Source organism: Paramormyrops kingsleyae, chromosome 10 (genome assembly GCF_048594095.1).
Source record: "Paramormyrops kingsleyae isolate MSU_618 chromosome 10, PKINGS_0.4, whole genome shotgun sequence".
Classification (NCBI taxonomy): domain Eukaryota; kingdom Metazoa; phylum Chordata; class Actinopteri; order Osteoglossiformes; family Mormyridae; genus Paramormyrops; species Paramormyrops kingsleyae.
The window spans coordinates 19,302,348-19,320,889 of record NC_132806.1 but is presented as its reverse complement, the minus strand read 5'-3'; the positions used below and the strand labels follow the sequence as shown (position 1 = coordinate 19,320,889).

General features: G+C 43.3%; 1 protein-coding gene across 3 annotated transcripts in view; it reads right to left on the bottom strand.

Moving 5' to 3' along the window:
- Positions 1-10,439: 10,439 nt before the first annotated feature.
- nlgn3a (neuroligin 3a) overlaps positions 10,440-18,542 on the bottom strand; it is a 162,426-nt gene continuing 154,323 nt past the window's right edge. For all 3 annotated transcript variants that reach the window (XM_023811574.2, XM_023811575.2, XM_023811576.2), the window contains one exon: positions 10,440-11,322. In XM_023811574.2, coding sequence (XP_023667342.1) covers positions 10,473-11,322 — 850 coding nt within the window. In that variant the 3' untranslated portion in view covers positions 10,440-10,472. The remainder of the gene's footprint in view (positions 11,323-18,542) is intronic.

Here is an 18,542-nt window from a genome sequence, read left to right as displayed (position 1 = left end):
TTCCATATTGCAGAAGTTGTGAAGATGCCACAATGAGCCCAAATGGAAAGCGACTATCTGAGGCATTCTGCTCGGCGGATGGAGAGAGTTACGTAATAATGCTACTAATCGTTTCAGGCCTACAGTGGCGAGTCTGTATCTGCAGAACTGATACTCAGGGCTTGGGTCTTTGCGCTTCCCACCCTCGTCATGATTTTACCCCACAGTCCAAAAACATGCTAAGGTGATTTAGAGTTGCCACATTCCCCGTAGGTGTTAATGTTTGGCACCCGATCCTGGGGTAACTCCTGCCTTCCATCCATGGGCCCCAGACCCCTAAGTGTGAATAGAAGATGAATGTTTAAAAGAATACAAAATGTCATTTTGTATCTGTATGGGTTTATTCAAAAAAAAGGCCATTTAGTTTGGTTAATGTTTGTCCAAAGGTGACATATTCTGCTGTTGTGTTTTGCTTCACCAGTCTTCCAGGCCACATTGGCAATCTGCGTAAAACACTCACGCTGCCCCACATTTAACCCTCCAGTACAGTAGGTGTTCTCTGAAAACAACAAAGGTTGTTTAGGAGAAACAAGACACGCCCCTTTTTGTCAAACAGGAAACGACTCAAACCACTGGCTGTGACTGGCTGTGATTAATTCCAGAAGAATATGATTCATGCTCCAGCTCTCTGGTCTGTATGCAGCCTTAGCTCACTGCTGACAAGAAATTTATACACCAAGTGCGTCGCTGACCCTCTCCTGCATCAAGCTAAGTGCTGCTTTCCTGGAAGCTATAAAGTACAATATCCTAATGGATACAACTGGACAGTCTCCACACTTGGTATTTGTCCACAGCTCCAGAATCTTGGTGTAGAGGGAGAGAAATCTGCAAATCTGTGGCTCATTCCCACTGACAGTTTTATATGTTTCACTGTGTTGCATTTATAATTCATATTCTGGATCAATAAACAATAACACTGCAGACTGGATAAAGGATTCTTTTGGGAAGTATACATTTTCACACCTGTGTCTGGGGTCATAAACTCAAGATTTCCATCCTAGACACTTCCTTGCAATCCCGTAGCCTAAGGGAAATCTGGCTTCCATACTGATGTAAATCAAAGTCAAATCTTTCATATAAATTTTTGACAAGCCTTAAAATCAATGTCAAAGACAGACATAAACACATTTGTAGTTAACAGTAAGTGGTTGCCATTATGTTTCTGTCAGCATTTTCACTATTTTCTGTAACTAGGACCCACTGACTGGTGTCCACCATTCGATAGGTCTTACCATTCCCATTGGGTTCACATTCTTGAGTTGCAGCTTTGTCTCTGACCTTCACCAGCACCTGCCACAGCCCACATTAAACGTTAATGAATTACCTTTCATGAAAAGAACAGCAAACAATTTGTGCTTACGCTGGACCAGTAGGGATTGTTTCGGGAAAATGTCTTGCTGACCAAGCAAAGGGCCAGTGTGTTGCTTGGCTCATTGACCCAAGGTCTTTCACTGATTATACAGACCTGCAATGGAAACATTTTTTCCAAAGTCTTTTTTATCTTTTTTGGGACGCTGAATCCGAAAATGACACCCGTTTTTTTCCCCATCACGTAACGTTTTCCCACAAATCGCTATATTCAACTGGGCTGTTTGTTATAATTCCCTGATGTCCGTGCTATACTCACAGAGAGTATTTGAGAATTTAAGCTTTATCCTGTCAAAGTTTAAATATAAGGACCATGAGTAGACTATACGCGGCGATTTAAAAGTTATTTCTATATTTTTGGGACAGCAAGGAGGATACACAAAGTATCCCTCTTTCTTATGTGAATGGGACAGTCGAGACAGAAGCCATCACTGGGCAAGAAGATGTGAGGGCAGATCCGATGGACCCAGAGGAAGTACTTCTGCCTCCACTCCACATCAAACTTGGGATCATGAAGCAGTTTGTGAAGGCTCTATCAAGAGAAGGCGAGTGTTTCAAGTACCCATGAAACAAGTTTCCAGCATTGTCAGAGGCAATGTTGAAAGAGGGAGTATTCATCGGTCCTGACATCCACAAACTGGTGAAAGATCTACAGTTAGAGACAAAAATGGACGAGAAGGAAAAAGCAGCTTTAAGGAAGTGGTCACCAAATTTCTTGGTAACCATAAGGACCCAAACTTTGCGGCCATCATTGAAAATATGTTGACAAAATTAGAAGAACTGGGTTGTTCTATGAGCCTCAAGCTGCATTTCCTCCACTCTCCTTCGGACTACTTCCCGGAGAACTTGGGTGTGGTGAGTGAAGAGCAAGGCGAGCAGTTCCATCAGGAAATCAAAGAACTGGAAAGGAGGTACCGGGGCGGTGGAACATTAGCATGACTATTACTGGGGCAGAAACTGTGGGCAGAAGACATTAAAGGAGAAGCCTCAAGAGAAGTTTTGAAAGACAGCGAAAACACCATTGAGTGCATGTGTAGAAACCCATTTTTAAATACTGTTTTATTGAATATATGAATTTTTACTGGTTCTATTTTGGATGTTTTTCTTGAAAATAATTTACAATGGAGATTATTCATAAAATTTGAAAGGAATAAGTAATGTAAGTAAAGATTAAATAAATTCTTACTGGTGATCAGAGCATTTTTTTCTAGATTATTCCTTGCGTTTTGTGGGAAAACCTTACGTGATGGGAAAAAATGGATGTCATTTTTTAATTCAGCACCGCAAAAAACATAAGGAACGGTTGAAATATTTAAGACAATTTTCAAGTCATTGAATTTTGTAGGCCTGTATTATCAGGCACTTCACCCACATTTCATGTGTTTTCTGAATCACAATCCTATTCCTAGGCATGTTTAACATGACCATTCAAATTAATCACCTGAAAAATCCTGGTTTGTAAGCACTAAGATTATTTTTTTTTCATAATTTCAGCTACTTATTGAAAAAAATACACTGGGAGACTAGGGCTGCATGATTAATTTCTTTAAAATCGCATTCTCATTCTATACCCCTATGGGATTCTATTCTAGGGCTGAATAATTAATGATTTTTAAATCATGATCTCATTCTATACCCCTATGATATTTCATTTTAGGGCTTCATGGTTAATTGTTTTTAAATCACAATCTCATTTTATACCTCAATGCAATTTCATTCTAGGCCTGTGTGATTATTTGTTTTTAAATCTTGATCTCAGTTTATACCTCAATGAGATTTTGTTCTAGGGCTGCATGATTATTCGTTTTAAAATGGCGAATCCATTTTATACCCCTACGTGGTCTTATTCTGGGGCTGCCAGATTAATCATTTTAAAATCACAATCTTGATTTACACCCCGATCTCATCTTTACATGACGCTGATTCAGCTGATTCTGTATGCATTAGCATGGAGATCCATTGCATCTCACTAAACTGTACCAATAAATGACAGGACTGCTTTACACCATGTGACAGGTAGAGGGGCAGAAAAAAACAGGTGATATAAAGAGCAGAGAAGGTTCAACTTTATGTTTAGCTTTTCTTGCATTTGGAAATGAGTTGTTTGCTAAATATGAAGAGTATGTTTCTGTTCAGCAAAGTTGTGACATTCTCTCTCAAGTAACGATCATATTGATAGTGGTGCACTGATGTTGAAATTTTGATGGATTCTGATAACCGTGTCATTTTACTGATACAGATAACCAGGTAACCTCTGAATCACTTGCCAAGTAGGTGGGAGGAGAATTGCTGGTGGAGAAATCTTCCAAGCCGGCCGGTGCAAACTGGGACAATGACGTTATATCATATTTTTCAGCTGTGGAAAACACAGGATCAATCTGGGGGGCCAGATTTAATAATGAATAATAAACATATCATTACCAACATGTAAACCGATATATTGTGCGCCTCTAAATATTGATTTGTCCCATCTTCATAAAGATAATATGTAATGAATTATTCTAATAATAATAATTCCGAGAGAAATATACTGCTCAGGAATAGAGGGAAAATCACCAAAAGTCGTGATTCATATTTTACACAGAATTGTGCAGTCTTAGTGGGAAATCAAGGGGTTCCCTAATGGCCTGTTTGTACCATCTGTATTTACATCTCGGCAATGTTACAGTAGGGCCACATTAGCTGGAAAGAGCTCATTTGGAATGATTTGTGTGTTTACTGCCCAATACTTAGGCCATACATCACCAAGGCATTGATAAGTGGAAAATTCACAAAATTCATGGATTTTCCTTCTTTTGTCGGCACACCTTTCCCAAATATGTGTGTAGGCAATACATTTCTCCTGAGCTCTAGTACTGGACAGGACACTTGGTATTGATCTCGGTGTATAGATTTCCATGTAGTCTGCATTCTGGCCAGTCTCATTACAAGTTGTTTCTCCGGCCACAGCCCCAGGGAGCAGTGAGCATCTAACAGCCGTAATCTTCTAATTCCCTGTTGCTGTATGGTCACTGGCGCACCTTATGTATATTACAACAGCATGCAGAAGGCAGCTAGGATCTATTTATGTGGAGACATTTGGGGAAAATATAAATATAGAATCACTGCACCACTGTTTTTGCAGCTGTTTTTTTTTACAGTGGTTTTATCACATCTCCAGCTGAGCTAAGCTGATTCATCGCCTTTTCACCATAAAAATGTTCAAAAACTGCAATTTTTTTGATTAACTAATGTCCTTGTTAATGAAGTAGTGCCGCTGCACTCTTAATATCATACAAAAGGTGGTGATCACCGCCCTACTGGCTGACTGCATTAGGGCAGGACAACACTCACACTCTTCCATATATTTAGCATAATCGCCTTCTGTTTTGCAATAGTATTGAAACGGGGACATTTTTCATCTCCTAAATGTGTATTGTTTGAATTTTTGCATTTATTATGGGAGATTTGCAATGCTAGCTCACGGTTTGCCTGTTTAGCTAACATGTCAAAATCCCTCTAACCACAAAAGTTACAAAAACTATTACTTTAACTAATTGATAAACACAATTAGCTGAGTAATTCAGATTAAATATAAGTGCATTTTTAATGATGTAGTTTGGAATCCAGATCCTCCATCCATTCATTTTCCAACCACCTCCAGCACAGGCTCATGGTTGGATCTAAAGCAGAATCCCTGCAACATAGGGCACAAAGCATAGGCGCACCAGGGGTGGGATGCCAGTCTGGAACCACAGAGATCAGTGGTTAAGATAAGTCTATTTACAGCCTGTTAGCTAGTTATTCAGTGCACTGTGCTTAATGCAGTAGTGTAACATCTCTTGTACCTTAGAGAGTCTTTGAAAAGACACCTGAAAGTGTCAAAACACATTGAGTTGGAGATGCACCTTGAGATAGATGTGACCTGATTGCACTTCCATGGGTCCAATTTTACCTCTGGAAAAAGAGCATTTCCAGTGGCTAACTGGTCTAAAAGATCATATGGCACGTGAGCCCAGTAAAAACATCATCACACTGGTCTTCTCTTCTGGAAAAAAATCTGGTTATGCATTTCCATTTTCCTGTTGGCCATTTAGTATAGTCACATGTTCCACGACAAACTTACTGCTTGTCATTACTTTATTTTGTAGTATCCACACAAAATCTGCTTGATATCCGAAGATTACTGAATTAATTGCTACTCCATAAATTTCAAGTGGGGTCTGGCCTCTGGGAACATGTAACCAAAGTGTTCATCTGCAGTCACAAACCATTTTTTTTATTGATTTCATCTTTATTGTCACTTACAAATTTTTTCAAAATATTTAAGGTAGGTAATTCACACAGCTCCAGTACTGTTGCTTAGTATGTTTACAAACCTGAAAAATATACCAAACCTTTGCTGCTGTGAAAAACAATTGTAATTGTTTTTTTTTTTTTGTAATTATTTTTGTAATTGTTTTCTCAGTTTCAGAATGTCTCGACAATGATCTTCATGATCCCAGATGAAAAGCAGGCTAATATCTCTGAGGTGGCCTCTCTTTTTTTCCTTGCCCTATTTATGGTGCGGTCTATCTGTGGTCTATTTATGGTGCGGTCTATCTGTGGTCTATTTCTGGTGCGGTCTCTGTCAGCCTCTCATTCTGAGGACATGCAGCCGCGCACGGGAGACTCACACTGCAAAGGACAGACTGGATGAGCGAGGGCGCTCAAGTTACAATGCGTATCTGGTGCCGGAGGGGAGTGGTTAGAGAGGATGGTACAAATCCACCAACAGATGGAGAGGATAGGGGTCTGCTTCCAGAACCCTGTCCCAGCGCTAGCCAGCCACATCGAACCAGCCCCCGAGGCGGAGGAGGGTTCAAGGCATTTTCTCTCCCATGTGGAGGATTCTGGGCCAAAAAGCACCGCGATACGTTCTTCATTACAGTAGGGATGCCAGTAGCAGTGTGGAAGACGGTCGTGAAAAAAAAAATAAACAATTTTGACACGGCCATCGTCCTTGCAGCGGGACGGCGGTCAGGCTCCATGACGCCGCAGACGTGACTCCGCGGGCCTACAGACCCCTGCCGGTCTGCTCCGGCGAACCAGACGCTCCCGCTTGGGCGGCACTACCCCGTGCACTGGCGTCGTGCCCAGCCCTGGTGCCTGCATGGTGAAACGGAAGCCGCTGCCAGCACTTTTGAGCAGAATCACCCAGCATCTGCCACCACGTAAACGGGGAGCTTGGTGGACGTACTGGACGGGTTATCAGAGCTGTATCTGGTACTGATGCATAAAACAAAAAGGCGTAAGATGCTTAACGCCTTTCTTCCATACAGCGAACCTTGGCTAATGCATTTTGGGGATCCTCTAAGAATCCTGAGTGTAAAATTCCAGAAACACAAATGCAAAAAATGTCTGTTAGGGGCCTGAAGTTCATGTTAGAGGGAAGTGAGTTGTAACGCTGCTAGAATGTCCTTCTAATTACATGAGTAGCATGATCTGTGATTATCTGGACAGCCCCTTCCTGAGAGCAGCTCCTTATGGATGCAAACAAACAAGCATATATACACACTTCGTCACACAGACACACACACATGCTCTCCTGCTCCCAGGTGGTGCTGATGGAATCCTGTCCACCCATTCGCCACATTTCCCCGCTGTGATAAACCCACTCTGTCTAATTTCATCAGCTATCCTGACCCTGCTTCATATTTGGATTCTATACTGTTACAAACAAAATAAATATGAAGTACAACAATACCATTCCAACTGAAAAAAACGTCTTGTTATGGTTACACAATAATGACACCGTAGTCTTTATTAGAATATTAATTCTCGTCATTTGCACAATGTTAATTGATATATGCAGAATGTTAATTGCTTTGCTTTAGATGGACTTCAGTATTTCAAATGGTGGACATGACATTTGATCTCGCTCCATTAATCAGGATCAGGGTGAATCGAAGCTGATTATGAAGAATGTGTTTTATGTATTGCTTTATATCTCAATAACATTTGATGTTGTTAATGGGCTCTTACTGGACAGCTGATAAAATGGAGCAAAAAATACCATAGCTTACTGAAGGAGCTATGAAACACTAAACAGAACAGCCAAGTTGCTCAGTTTGGTCCTCAGCTTTCCAACCAGATCAAAAAGATAAACACACAAAAGCGTTTCTGTCCCATAAGCACATTCCCTGGGCGCTCCTGCCCCTCCCTGTCTGTCCCTCAGAGCCTCCCAGATCCTCCTGGTCCCTCCCCTGGGCATTCAGAGCCGGGCAGCTGGCCTGCAGTGATCTGGAACCGGGCTCCACGAGCAGTGGCAGCAGACTCTTGGGAGAGAGCTGTCTGAGGACGAGGCTGCCTCCGCTGCAATCGTTACCCATTTGGCTAACAGCCCATAATAAGCCGCCGCCACTGCCACCACCGGCGGAGTGGGGATCGACGGCGACCCAGGGTGCCCCCTGAGACAGTAGCACCCCCAGCAACTTCTTGGGGAGGGGGGGGACTAATAAATTCATATGAGTCTCCATGATGGTTTCCGGAATTATCCGCACCATGTGACACTCTCTGCAGTCAAATCTAATGTCATGGAAGGCATCCTTCTTGCATGCAAGTTTAGCACGCATCGGTGCACGGCGTTATGTGTGTCCGACCCCGTCTCCCGTCTATAAGTATATATAAACATAGCAAAAATAAACATATCAATGTCGGCTTTTTCCCTCATGCTGTACACGCAGACAGAGACGCAGGGGCCGAAGGGATCGTTGTGGCTCGGACCCAGGGCCACGGAGTAACGTGTGACTGAGACGCGGCCTTTCACCGAGCCGATCTGCAGGCCTGTTCAGCTCATCGGAAAGGGTGTTTGTGAGCAAGCAGGCCACTGGTAACGCTGATAAGACACACTGACTTGACAGCGTGCTGCACCCCAGGTGTGTGGCTGATGAGATGAAGAGGCACACCAGGGTGGGGTGGGGAATACCCTGCGGTTGGGCGATGTGTTTGGGAGGAGAGGGCTTCTGTGTGTTAGGGGTCAGGCCACGCCCTCCTAATGGAGTCTCACCTGCCACAGTTCCCGCTATGCGCTCAATTCTCACTCGCACCAATCAAATCGCTTTCTTGTGCAAACTACGCCCCGGGACACTCCTCAGGTGTTTAGACTGATGGGCTTGGGGAGAGATTCAATTTTATCTCGTAAACTACAAACTGCCTTAGAAACAGCTGTCACATTTGTAGGGCTGCTACCTCTCAAATACCTATATCCTCGACTGACTCCAGACCAGCCAAAGCGCTTCACGCTGTCACACTCATTTCCTGCTTAGCTCACAGATGTTTTAGCCTGTTTTTCCAGTGGGTGCAGAGAAAAACTCAAAATAAGAAATAAACATAAAGAGAGCCTCGACAAGTCGCCAAGACGACATCATGACCCCGCTTAAATCAAAAGGTTGTCGAAAATTAAGCACCCCCTCCCAAAGAAACACAACTAAACCAAACATTTATCAAGATACAGAACAATTTACACAAAAAAATACTTTTTGTAAGATGCTTTTTTCGAATTTGATGGCTCTAATTTGGCACACGGCACAATCAGCACGTATACATCTGGTATACATAAATGCATATTAAATATATTTATACATATTGATATATCTGGAACTCTTACAAAAATGTGAAAGAGCTCCTATATACACACACACACACACACACACACACATATATATATATATGTGTGTGTGTGTGTGTGTGTGTGTGTGTCTGTGTATATGTGTGTATATAAATAAAACTTCCATGGCATATTTTCTCCTTCCGTTTTTCTCCAAAATTTTGAAAGAGGAATAGAGATAAAGTCTCGAAAAACAGAAAAAGAAAGAAAGAGAGAAATAAAGAAAAAGATTTGAACAACATGCTGTGGAAGTTTTATTAAATGCAAACAGGCCCCTGTATTCTTTGAGTGGAGTTGTCCGTTAGTTGAATTTTTTTAACTACTTTTTTCTTACATTGAAAATAATAGATTTATTTTCTCTTGTTTTAAGCAAAATTAGATGTAATAACTTTTAAAAATAACAGAAGTGCTATTCCGCAAAGACAGACAGACCATAGACGCAGTGGACACTACATGTGGTGAATCAAATCAACATCATGATAAAAGCCACAACCCCCCCCCCCCACACCCACCCTTGCCTGCCCCCCATCACACAGATGCTCCACAAACCCAAAAACCGGTGCACCCGTACACATGCACACACACACATATGCACAAGGCATCGTGTGCAGGTATGCATTTCATGAAGAGATAAGATAGACTGATAGATAAATTGTTGTAAAAGATGCACTTTTTTTCTTAACAAAACAATCACAGTAACATTGTTCTCATCTCTGCGGTAGCGTCCGTCTCGGCAGAGTCTGTTTCGGACGGATTGTTTATACAGTAGGTGGGAAAAAAAGAGAAAATAATTTTTGTGGTTGTTTCTTTTGAAGGATATGCAACAAACAACATGGCCACTGAGTAATCCTCCTTTTGTGCATCCTGCGTACATCTTCCTTAAATCCTCGCATCCACAACCGAATGTCACACGTTCCACAAAGAATCAAAGGTCAGAATATCAACAGAAGAACAACAAGCTTTCTTGTAAGGCATTGAAAATAATATCAACACAGGTAATACACAATGTCGTCTTAGAGGCCGTTGTTTTTAAACTACTTTCCCAGAACAGACATAAATGAGAAATAAAAAGCACTTCTCTTTGTTTTTTGTTATCTAATAGAGAACAAAGTGTTAATTTCTCCACAGTCGTTTTAAAAAGGCTTTTTAAAATGATTATTAGAAAAGAATAACACTGCTGATAGACTTGCACCTCTGTGTAATAGAAGAGGCAGTTCCAATTTGGCAGTTCTGAACAACTTGACATCCAGTGAGTCTCTGCGACTCTTCATGTTAAAAGTTTTTAATTTGTTTTAAATTACAGTTCTTTTCCTCCCATCTTCCCTAACCCAGAATATTTATAAAAAGAAATTCTGCCCCCCCCATCACCACCACCACCACCCCCCCCCCCCCAACCCACCAAGCCTCAATACCCTACCACCCCCTACTCTCCTTAAAGCTATACCCGGGTGGTGGAGTGTGAGTGTGGCAGGCCAGTGGAGTTAAAGCCTGCTGTGAAAGTGTTGTACGGGTGCAGGTTTGGCATGCCCACCAGCGAGTTGGGTATCATGGTGATGGTGTTGGGGGTCATGAGGGGAATATCGTCGGGTGAGCGGCGGAGGGTGAGGGTGTAGTCGGGAAGGGAGGCCAGCCGCAGGGGGTCGTGGGGAGCCCCGGCCTCGCACTCGTGGTGGCTCTGGTTAATCTGCAGCGGCATCATCTGCTCCTCTGGCGCATGGGCCATGTCATTGGTGTTGGCCTGCCTCTGCGGGCTGGGCTGGCGGTGTGAATCCTGCCTGCGCTTATCCTTGCGGTAGTAGAGCGCGGCGAAGGCCAGCACGTTGAGGAAGAGCAAGGAGGCGCCCACGGCGATGGTGACGCTCAGCTCGGTGGAGTAGTCTCGCGGGTTCTCCACCAGGAGGGGGCCCGGCTCCTCGTCGCCGTTCCAGGGCTCCTTGCCGTTCTCGCTGTTGTAGGCCGGCGACATGGGCGGCCGCTTGGTGTTGAAGGGCCAGCTCTTGCCGTTGGGCCGCTTGGTGGACAGCGAGTTCTGCGTGGTCTCCAGCGGCGGCACTTTGGTGGTGGTGGATGTATAGTGGAACATGTCGTGGAGGTTGTAGAGGTGCGGCACGAGGTGCTTCCAGAAGGCCACCTTGGTTGCCCGGTAGTGATCTCGGACACGTGGCTTGAGGCCAATGTGCAGGTACAGCTGGTCCTGAGGGTTGTACTTGGACCAGGCCACCTCCTCGAAGCGGTTGGCCTTCGTATGGATGAACTTGGTGTCCTGAGGCACCGGCTTGTTTGGATCTCTGCAACACAAAAACAGCAGAACATTTATTTGCTAAATACCTTTTTAACTCTTTCTATGAATGCCATGTCTATAAGAATCCATGAACACATCAATAACACATTGTAATGCAATTATAAAGGATTATAAACATAAATATTTATAAAAAGTACAATACAGCCATGTTTGTTATGCATTATTAATGCTTTGTGAAGCTGTCATCTATAATGCACTGTAGATACCTTCATAATGCAGTACAAAGCATCTTTAATTCATATACAGCCATTATAATATTATGAAGGTATCTACAGCGCATTATAGATGACTTATAGATGACAACTTTCAGTGTTACCAAACCTTTTAATACTCAAGAAACCATGTATGAATAGTAAAAGAAATCTGAAAATATAAATCTAGCCCTTTATTCATCTGTGAGCTTTCCATAAAATAGCAGAGCCGGCCCTTAGATATAAAAGGTCAAGGAACGCATTAAGTTTCTGATCTCAAATTAATTGAGGGGGGAGGGGTGAAGTGGGAGGGGCATCCAGGTGCAATGCCAACCGCTCTTCTGTAGGGGTCATTGTTTTCCACTGAGTGTCATTTAGGCTGACTGGCAGAGGCTGGCCACCAATTTCAATCACAGAATGGTATCGATTTATTGCCCGTGTTAGCATATGGCATTCAGGAACAATCACCAGTCCCCTCCAGGCGGAAGCCACGCATTGTTGGGCAAAGTTGTTTGGACAAGTGAGCTGTTCCCTCCTAGTCCTGCCACTTATGCTCTTATGAAGCTGCTGCAATGCAGGACCAGGAATGACCCTGACTGGGACTCGTCAACCTGCCCTGACACCGACAAATGTGGCAAGACTCTTCAGTGTCCACTGGAAGAACGCTTGGATTGCTATGTAAACTACGTTAAATTTCCATCACATTTGCCATGGTGATGAGGCCTGGCAAGAAGGCGAGCGTCGCTAAATCCGGCTCATCGCACTGATTTCATGGCTTCCTAAGACTTGCTTCAGCAGCTGAATTGTGAGTGGATTCAGCAGATAGAGGCTGGGGTTTCATGGTTTGTGACTGCCCTCTGCTATCTGTGTTTCTAAAGGATATGAACACAGAACAGAATCAGCGATACTGCAGATCACACCTCTTCCCTTCCCGGCTCTTCCCTGCTGTCAATTTTTCTTTTTTCAGGTCAGCGCTTCCCAGAGTGGTGAAGCAAATCGAGACGGCTGAGGAGTGCTCCCCAAGCGCTGCTGGATGTCAGCGGAGCATGCCGTAAATAACCCCTTTTATTAGGGCAGTAATGATCCCCAATGAATATCGACATCCGCGCTATGATGACTTTGTAGCTGAATATCAGTAATTAAGTTTCAAAGGAGCAGACATAGGAGGTAAGGTCATATCGATCCTCCGCATTTGCAACAACAAACACGGAATCGCTGTAGCTGCATTTGCCTACCTTATAAATACTCATGGTGATGCAGTAGTATCCCCCAACTATAAGATCCTACCCCAGATTTAAATAAAAATGTCAGAAACACAAGCATCCCAAATAATTATGCGAGTTGATTTCAGTTTTGCATCCCCTTTTTTTTGCTGAATCCTAGGGGTGTATTTGGATCTCCAGCTTGTGGTTTAGAAGGCACATGTGTGTGCAACTTTTGTTTCAGAGAAACAGACTCCTGGAGTCTTGCTGCAAATGAAGACAAATTTCAAGTGGATAATACAAAATCAATGTGCCATCGTAGCCTAGATTTCTTTTCTGCTTGCAGCATTACTACACAAGCGACGGACTTAGGAAATTGCATACACGTGTGCACAGTCTGCAAAGGCCGTGATGTCAGTAAATGCCACTTGCTGAAAATGTGGTCACGTGCCTGCCGTTACTCTTCAGGCATGGATGCACTGCATTAGTAGATAGCTTCCTGTTAGCTCTCTTGCTAAGGCACTACACCGAATCCCACAAATGATTATTGAAGTCATAAAACTAGGCATTTAAACTGGCTTTTACATTTCTTCTGATGTTTTCATACGGCAAGGGCGCTCAGGCTCGAATAATAAAACAGTCCTTCATCTCCAATAATCCCAGCCCACTCAAAGTTGACCTCAATGGATGCAGACATAATAAGAGAAATGGAACAGATGATGTCAAATTGCAGTGTTCCACAACATTTAAAAAGGGCAAGAGGTCAACTGAACCTGACGGATGCAATTGAGGTCTCAGACGATCTCTGTCCCAAAAAAGCCTGTCTAGGGTTTAGATGAGTAGATGGACCTCTCCACCAAATGCAGTGCATTTCCACCAAAATACAAGCTGTATTACTTCCTCGCCTTCTCTAATGCAAATCAAGTTATTGGCTACAAACCTCTGATCAAGGGCTAAGTTTAACTGAGTGGGCAGTCTGGAGATGGGGTGTAACATACACCATCGCCTTTTTAACACAAGACGCACAGAGCATTCAGGTGAGAGGATGGAAAAGGATTTAAGACTTAATTACAGTAATGTTGGTGAAAATTAATGGGTCTTTGTGTGACTTTGCAAAATAGGCCTTTGTGAACAAGATGAGGTCAAATTATTTTTTGAAAATGTTAACATTCTGGTGCTAGGTTAGCACCAAGGAAGAACAATGAACTTTAAGACAGAGGTTGAGAAGGCTTGGATCTTTGGATAAGGTTAATTCTCTTTAGGGGTTTTTTTTGTTAAACAGCAGTAGAATTTGCATTCACATCTGGAGTTGTGTGACATTTTTGGAACTGTTTGTGTTCACAAATTAGAGTGAGAGAGAGAGAAAGAAAGAGAGAGAGGGAGAGTGGGAGAGAGTGGTGGAGGTGGAGAGTGAGAAGGACGGAGAGAAAGAAAGCTGTATGCAGCCGTGTCTTGTTTGCTAATAATCTTGGCAATGTCTAGAGCATGCAATGCCCTAACACAAGGACAAAGGGAAAGGAGGAATGAACTCATCTGAAGAGAACTGGATCAATTGACCAGATGTGATAAAATGTGAGGTGTCATTGCGTGTTAACCATGACATGGAGCTGAGGACTTTGCAAAGCATTGCCTAACTATAACTGCAGCAGAAAAGACAAGGGATGTTGCTGGGTTCGGACCATGCAGACATACTCTGTTCAGAAGTTACAGAAGAAAAACACGTTACTCACAAAGGAAGTGGAACATGGAAATGCTAAATTTATCAAAACGGCGCGGAGGTTGCACGCACCGGAGGACTCGTCACAAGCAGGTGCGACCGCATCTTCCACAGCAGAGGTGGAAGACGTTCTCCTGATGTTTGAGCTTCCCCTCAGAGCTGGTTGTGAAGCATCGTGGGTGGGGGGGGGGGTCTAATCCGCTCTCTGGGTGGAAAGTTTGTGTGCCCAGCAGCAGGGATTGTACGATGAAAAGTAAGTTCTGGGTGTATTTTTGGCTTTTTTTCCCCCTAGTCTCCCCTGCCCCCCCACTCTCTTCGGATTCTTGCACTCAGCTGTGCAAAATTACCCTTTGAGAAGCACTCAGGGTTTTCTATTATCCTGGCATCTAATCCCAGGCTCTTTACAGGCTCAGGCCCTGCTGGTAGACCATACATAATCCCTTGCCTAGAATAATACCTAAACTCTGGGAGGATTCAGCACTGGTTACATCTGAAAGCCTTCCTCCCGGTCGCTGTGAACCCTATGTCCGTCACACTTTACTCTCTGATTGGTTGAGTGGCACCTCCACGGGGTAAACGGGCTACATCATACTAGAGTACACATATTCCCATCTCCCCTCCCCCAGAACCTGTTGTACGGAGGAAAGTTTGCCGTTTGTCAGATGTGCGAATGCATCAGCTGTTTTCCCGAGGGCTGGGGTGTGCTTTAATCACATGCACATCAGCCCCGTATGTTATATTGAGATTCTCATTTTCATCTGCATTACTGATGCAGAACACTTTACTGTAAATGCTGATAGGTAACATGATAGCAATAAATAATAATACATATACAGCAAGTAACAACAAGAGCAAAAATGTATTTCCTCAGTATTTGCATAATTCTACTTTCTTACTGAGCACTTAATTTCACCAATCAGCTATTTATTCACACTTTCAACCTTCAATTTTCTATTCTACTGGTCTCATTAATTTTCACATGTATAGTGGTCGTATGTACATCCAGTGACTTTTCATATTGCTTTTCCAGTACTTGCAAAGAGCCAGGAACCTATCTCAGGAATCACAGGGCATGGAGAACCTTGGATAAGGAACCAGTGCAGGGTAGGGCACACATTCATGGAAACTGGCATCTCGGAGACACAAATTAACCTAACCACATGTCCTGTAAATGTGGGAGGAACCCAGAGAGTGAATCAAGGAAATCAAAAGAAAAGCAACAAATGAAAAAAAAAAGAAATAATTTCTCAACCTACTGCAGAATTTGCACTATTTTTCTCACTTAAACAATAATATATTGTTTTAAATCTGAAGTAAAAAAAGATTTAAACTGGTATTCAAAGATCAAGATCAAATGGAAATAGTACAAAACTTTGGGTAAAACATTTGCCCTGTTTGCTGGCAAAGGGAAGGATTTCTTCCAAGACAATGGTAGGGAAAATAATATCCAGAACATAACTAAATGCAATTAAAAACACATCAAGAATTAAAATTCAATCTACATATAAGATGCACATAACGAGTCGGTGAAATAATGTACAGGCACATCGTGTCCCTACCTCTTCTGGGGACCTTTTATAACTTCTACATATGCTGAAATGTGGTCTGGAGATATTGCCTATATGTACTGTACCACTTTGTGACATATTGATAACAGGTAGAGATTCAGTATAATCTCAAGTGGCAATCTGCACTAATTAAAGCATCAATGATTTATTACACAGAATTCACAATTCACCTCTGTTTAGGCGGCACTCTGGAGTCATTAATCCTTAACGTTTGTGTGCTTTTTCTGGTTGCTCAGATTAACCTGTGCACACAGTAGAACAGGCAGGTCACCAAGCTTGCACAGTACGCTGCAGTTCTACATGTTGGTAAATGCTGATTCACTGTCCTCTCTTCGTCTCACGCACCCAGATTCTGCTTCCTGGAATGCCAGGAGATGCTGGGATTTGGGGCACTGGTTTCTCCATTAGTCACCTTTCCTGTTGCAGCTTGTCATCAGCTGGACTGTGTGGAGTCGCGGGGAGGATGTACGTGGCTCTGGACAGACATCAGCAACGTCAAGCACAGTCTAGGTGCAGAAAGAGGAGCGAGGACGGCTCTAAAATGCTGTCATCAATGTCAGCCAGTTGTAAATGAGAAAGGCATCCTTTCAGCACTGAGACCGCGGAGAATGTCACTGCAGACGTGCCAAGGACCAGTGAGCTACTCCGAAACCAGCTTGTCCAAAGCCTTTTATAACAGAGCGGTTAAGACCTGCTGTTCAGATGAACCGGGCATGTTCTGCATTGTTCAACCGTTCAAACAGTCCTTTGTACCTCACTGTCAGGCCTGGGTGCAGTAGGGGCATGCATACCCTGGCAGATTCAGGGGCCACAGCACTTTACAGGGGCCCTACCCAGGGGTGCAGTAGGGGCACGGATACCCTTGCAGATTCAAGGAGCCCAGCACTTTACAGGGGGTCTTCAATGCATAAAATTATGAAATCAGTGGGGAGAGGTGACATTTCGTCTGGGGCCCCAAAAATTCTAGCTATTCCCCTGCTGTTAAGAGCTGAATTTTAATCTCTCAGTAGGTAACACCCAGGAGGCCAAAACAGGTCTGCCCACCAGTAGACAGTGAGGCTGTGCCCGCAGCTGCCTAAGTAAAGCAACCGTAAGTGGGGTAGAGCAGAATAGCAAGTAGAGAGTTTTCTGTAACATCTCTTAACCGGGCTTTAGGTCTCCTCAGATTAAAGATACGTTTTTTTCAGGCCTAGTAGTGCTTCCCATGGATTTTTCTGGATTAAATGGCAAGAGCATCATCTGTGACACAGAGAATTGATCTTCTCCTACATGTAGATTTGGAATGTGTTACCTTGAATACTTTGTTCTGCAGCCGTGCCTTCATACAAGGCAATGGCATGTAAATATTCATAACATTGGAATGGTACTTCAGCACAAGTTTCTTCGGTGTCAAAGTGGCATATAAGCCCATTCAATACCTGAACAAGTAGAAGCACAGATGAATCTAGTCAGGCCTTCACTGTCAGACTTCTGATGTAATGAAAATCCGGAGCTCCATGCTAGCAAGGTCAACAGCAGAGAAAACCACTGGACCTCTCACCGGCTCTCCTATGTGTGAAATGGGAAGCTGTCACTGCTGGCAGCTTGGACCTGAGTCTCACACACACACGTGAATATTTCCTGTTTTCCATTCGGGTTTGCTGACAGTTGGTAACACTACACTGGCGTCATCAGTCAGGTGACATTTTGAGTTTCTAGTTGTTTTTCAGCCACTTGTTGATTGTCTCTAACATATACCAATGCATGGAATCACATTATGTTTAAGATCGGACTTTGACATTCATTCTGTTGTTATAAATACCATATGTACAGCTGCAGAATTACAAAAAGCAACAGTCAGAAAACTGAGGACACTGGATAGTAAGTACTGGGAAAACAATGTGTGATTTTTTTAAGATGCATACTGACAACAATAATAGGCCAAACTGTGAATCCTGAGGGACTGCTCTATCATACTGTCAATCTGTTAATATATTTTTCATATACTGCCTTATAAACAACTAAAATTAGGGTGGTATGCTTTATATTGTGAAAATTGTTTGATTTGACCATTATACAGTGACTAATGAATTGCTTGCAAACTGATACAAGCATGGGGGCGGCATGGTGCTGCAGTGGTCAGCGCTGTCACCTCCAGGACCCGGGTTTGAATCTCCACCATGTCCCCATTTGTGTGGAGTTTGCATGTACATCCCATGGTGTTCTGGCATTTTCTCTGGGTACTTGCCCCGCCCACCACCACAATGCAAAAGCATGCAGAGGTTAACTGGAGTCACCATAGGTGTGTGAGTGTGCCCTACAATGGGTTGACACCCCATCCTGGGTTGTTCCCTGCCTAGTGTCCGCAGTCTCTGAGGGAGACCCTGGACTCCCACAACTCCAAACAGGGCAAGCAGTTACAGAAGATGAACAGACATAAACATTTTTCTGCATATCTCATTAAATACATTTCAATAAATCATTTGCCTGTAATATGCAGACCTCTATAAGGTGTTCTAGAGAGATATATAGAGCTTATACAATCCACA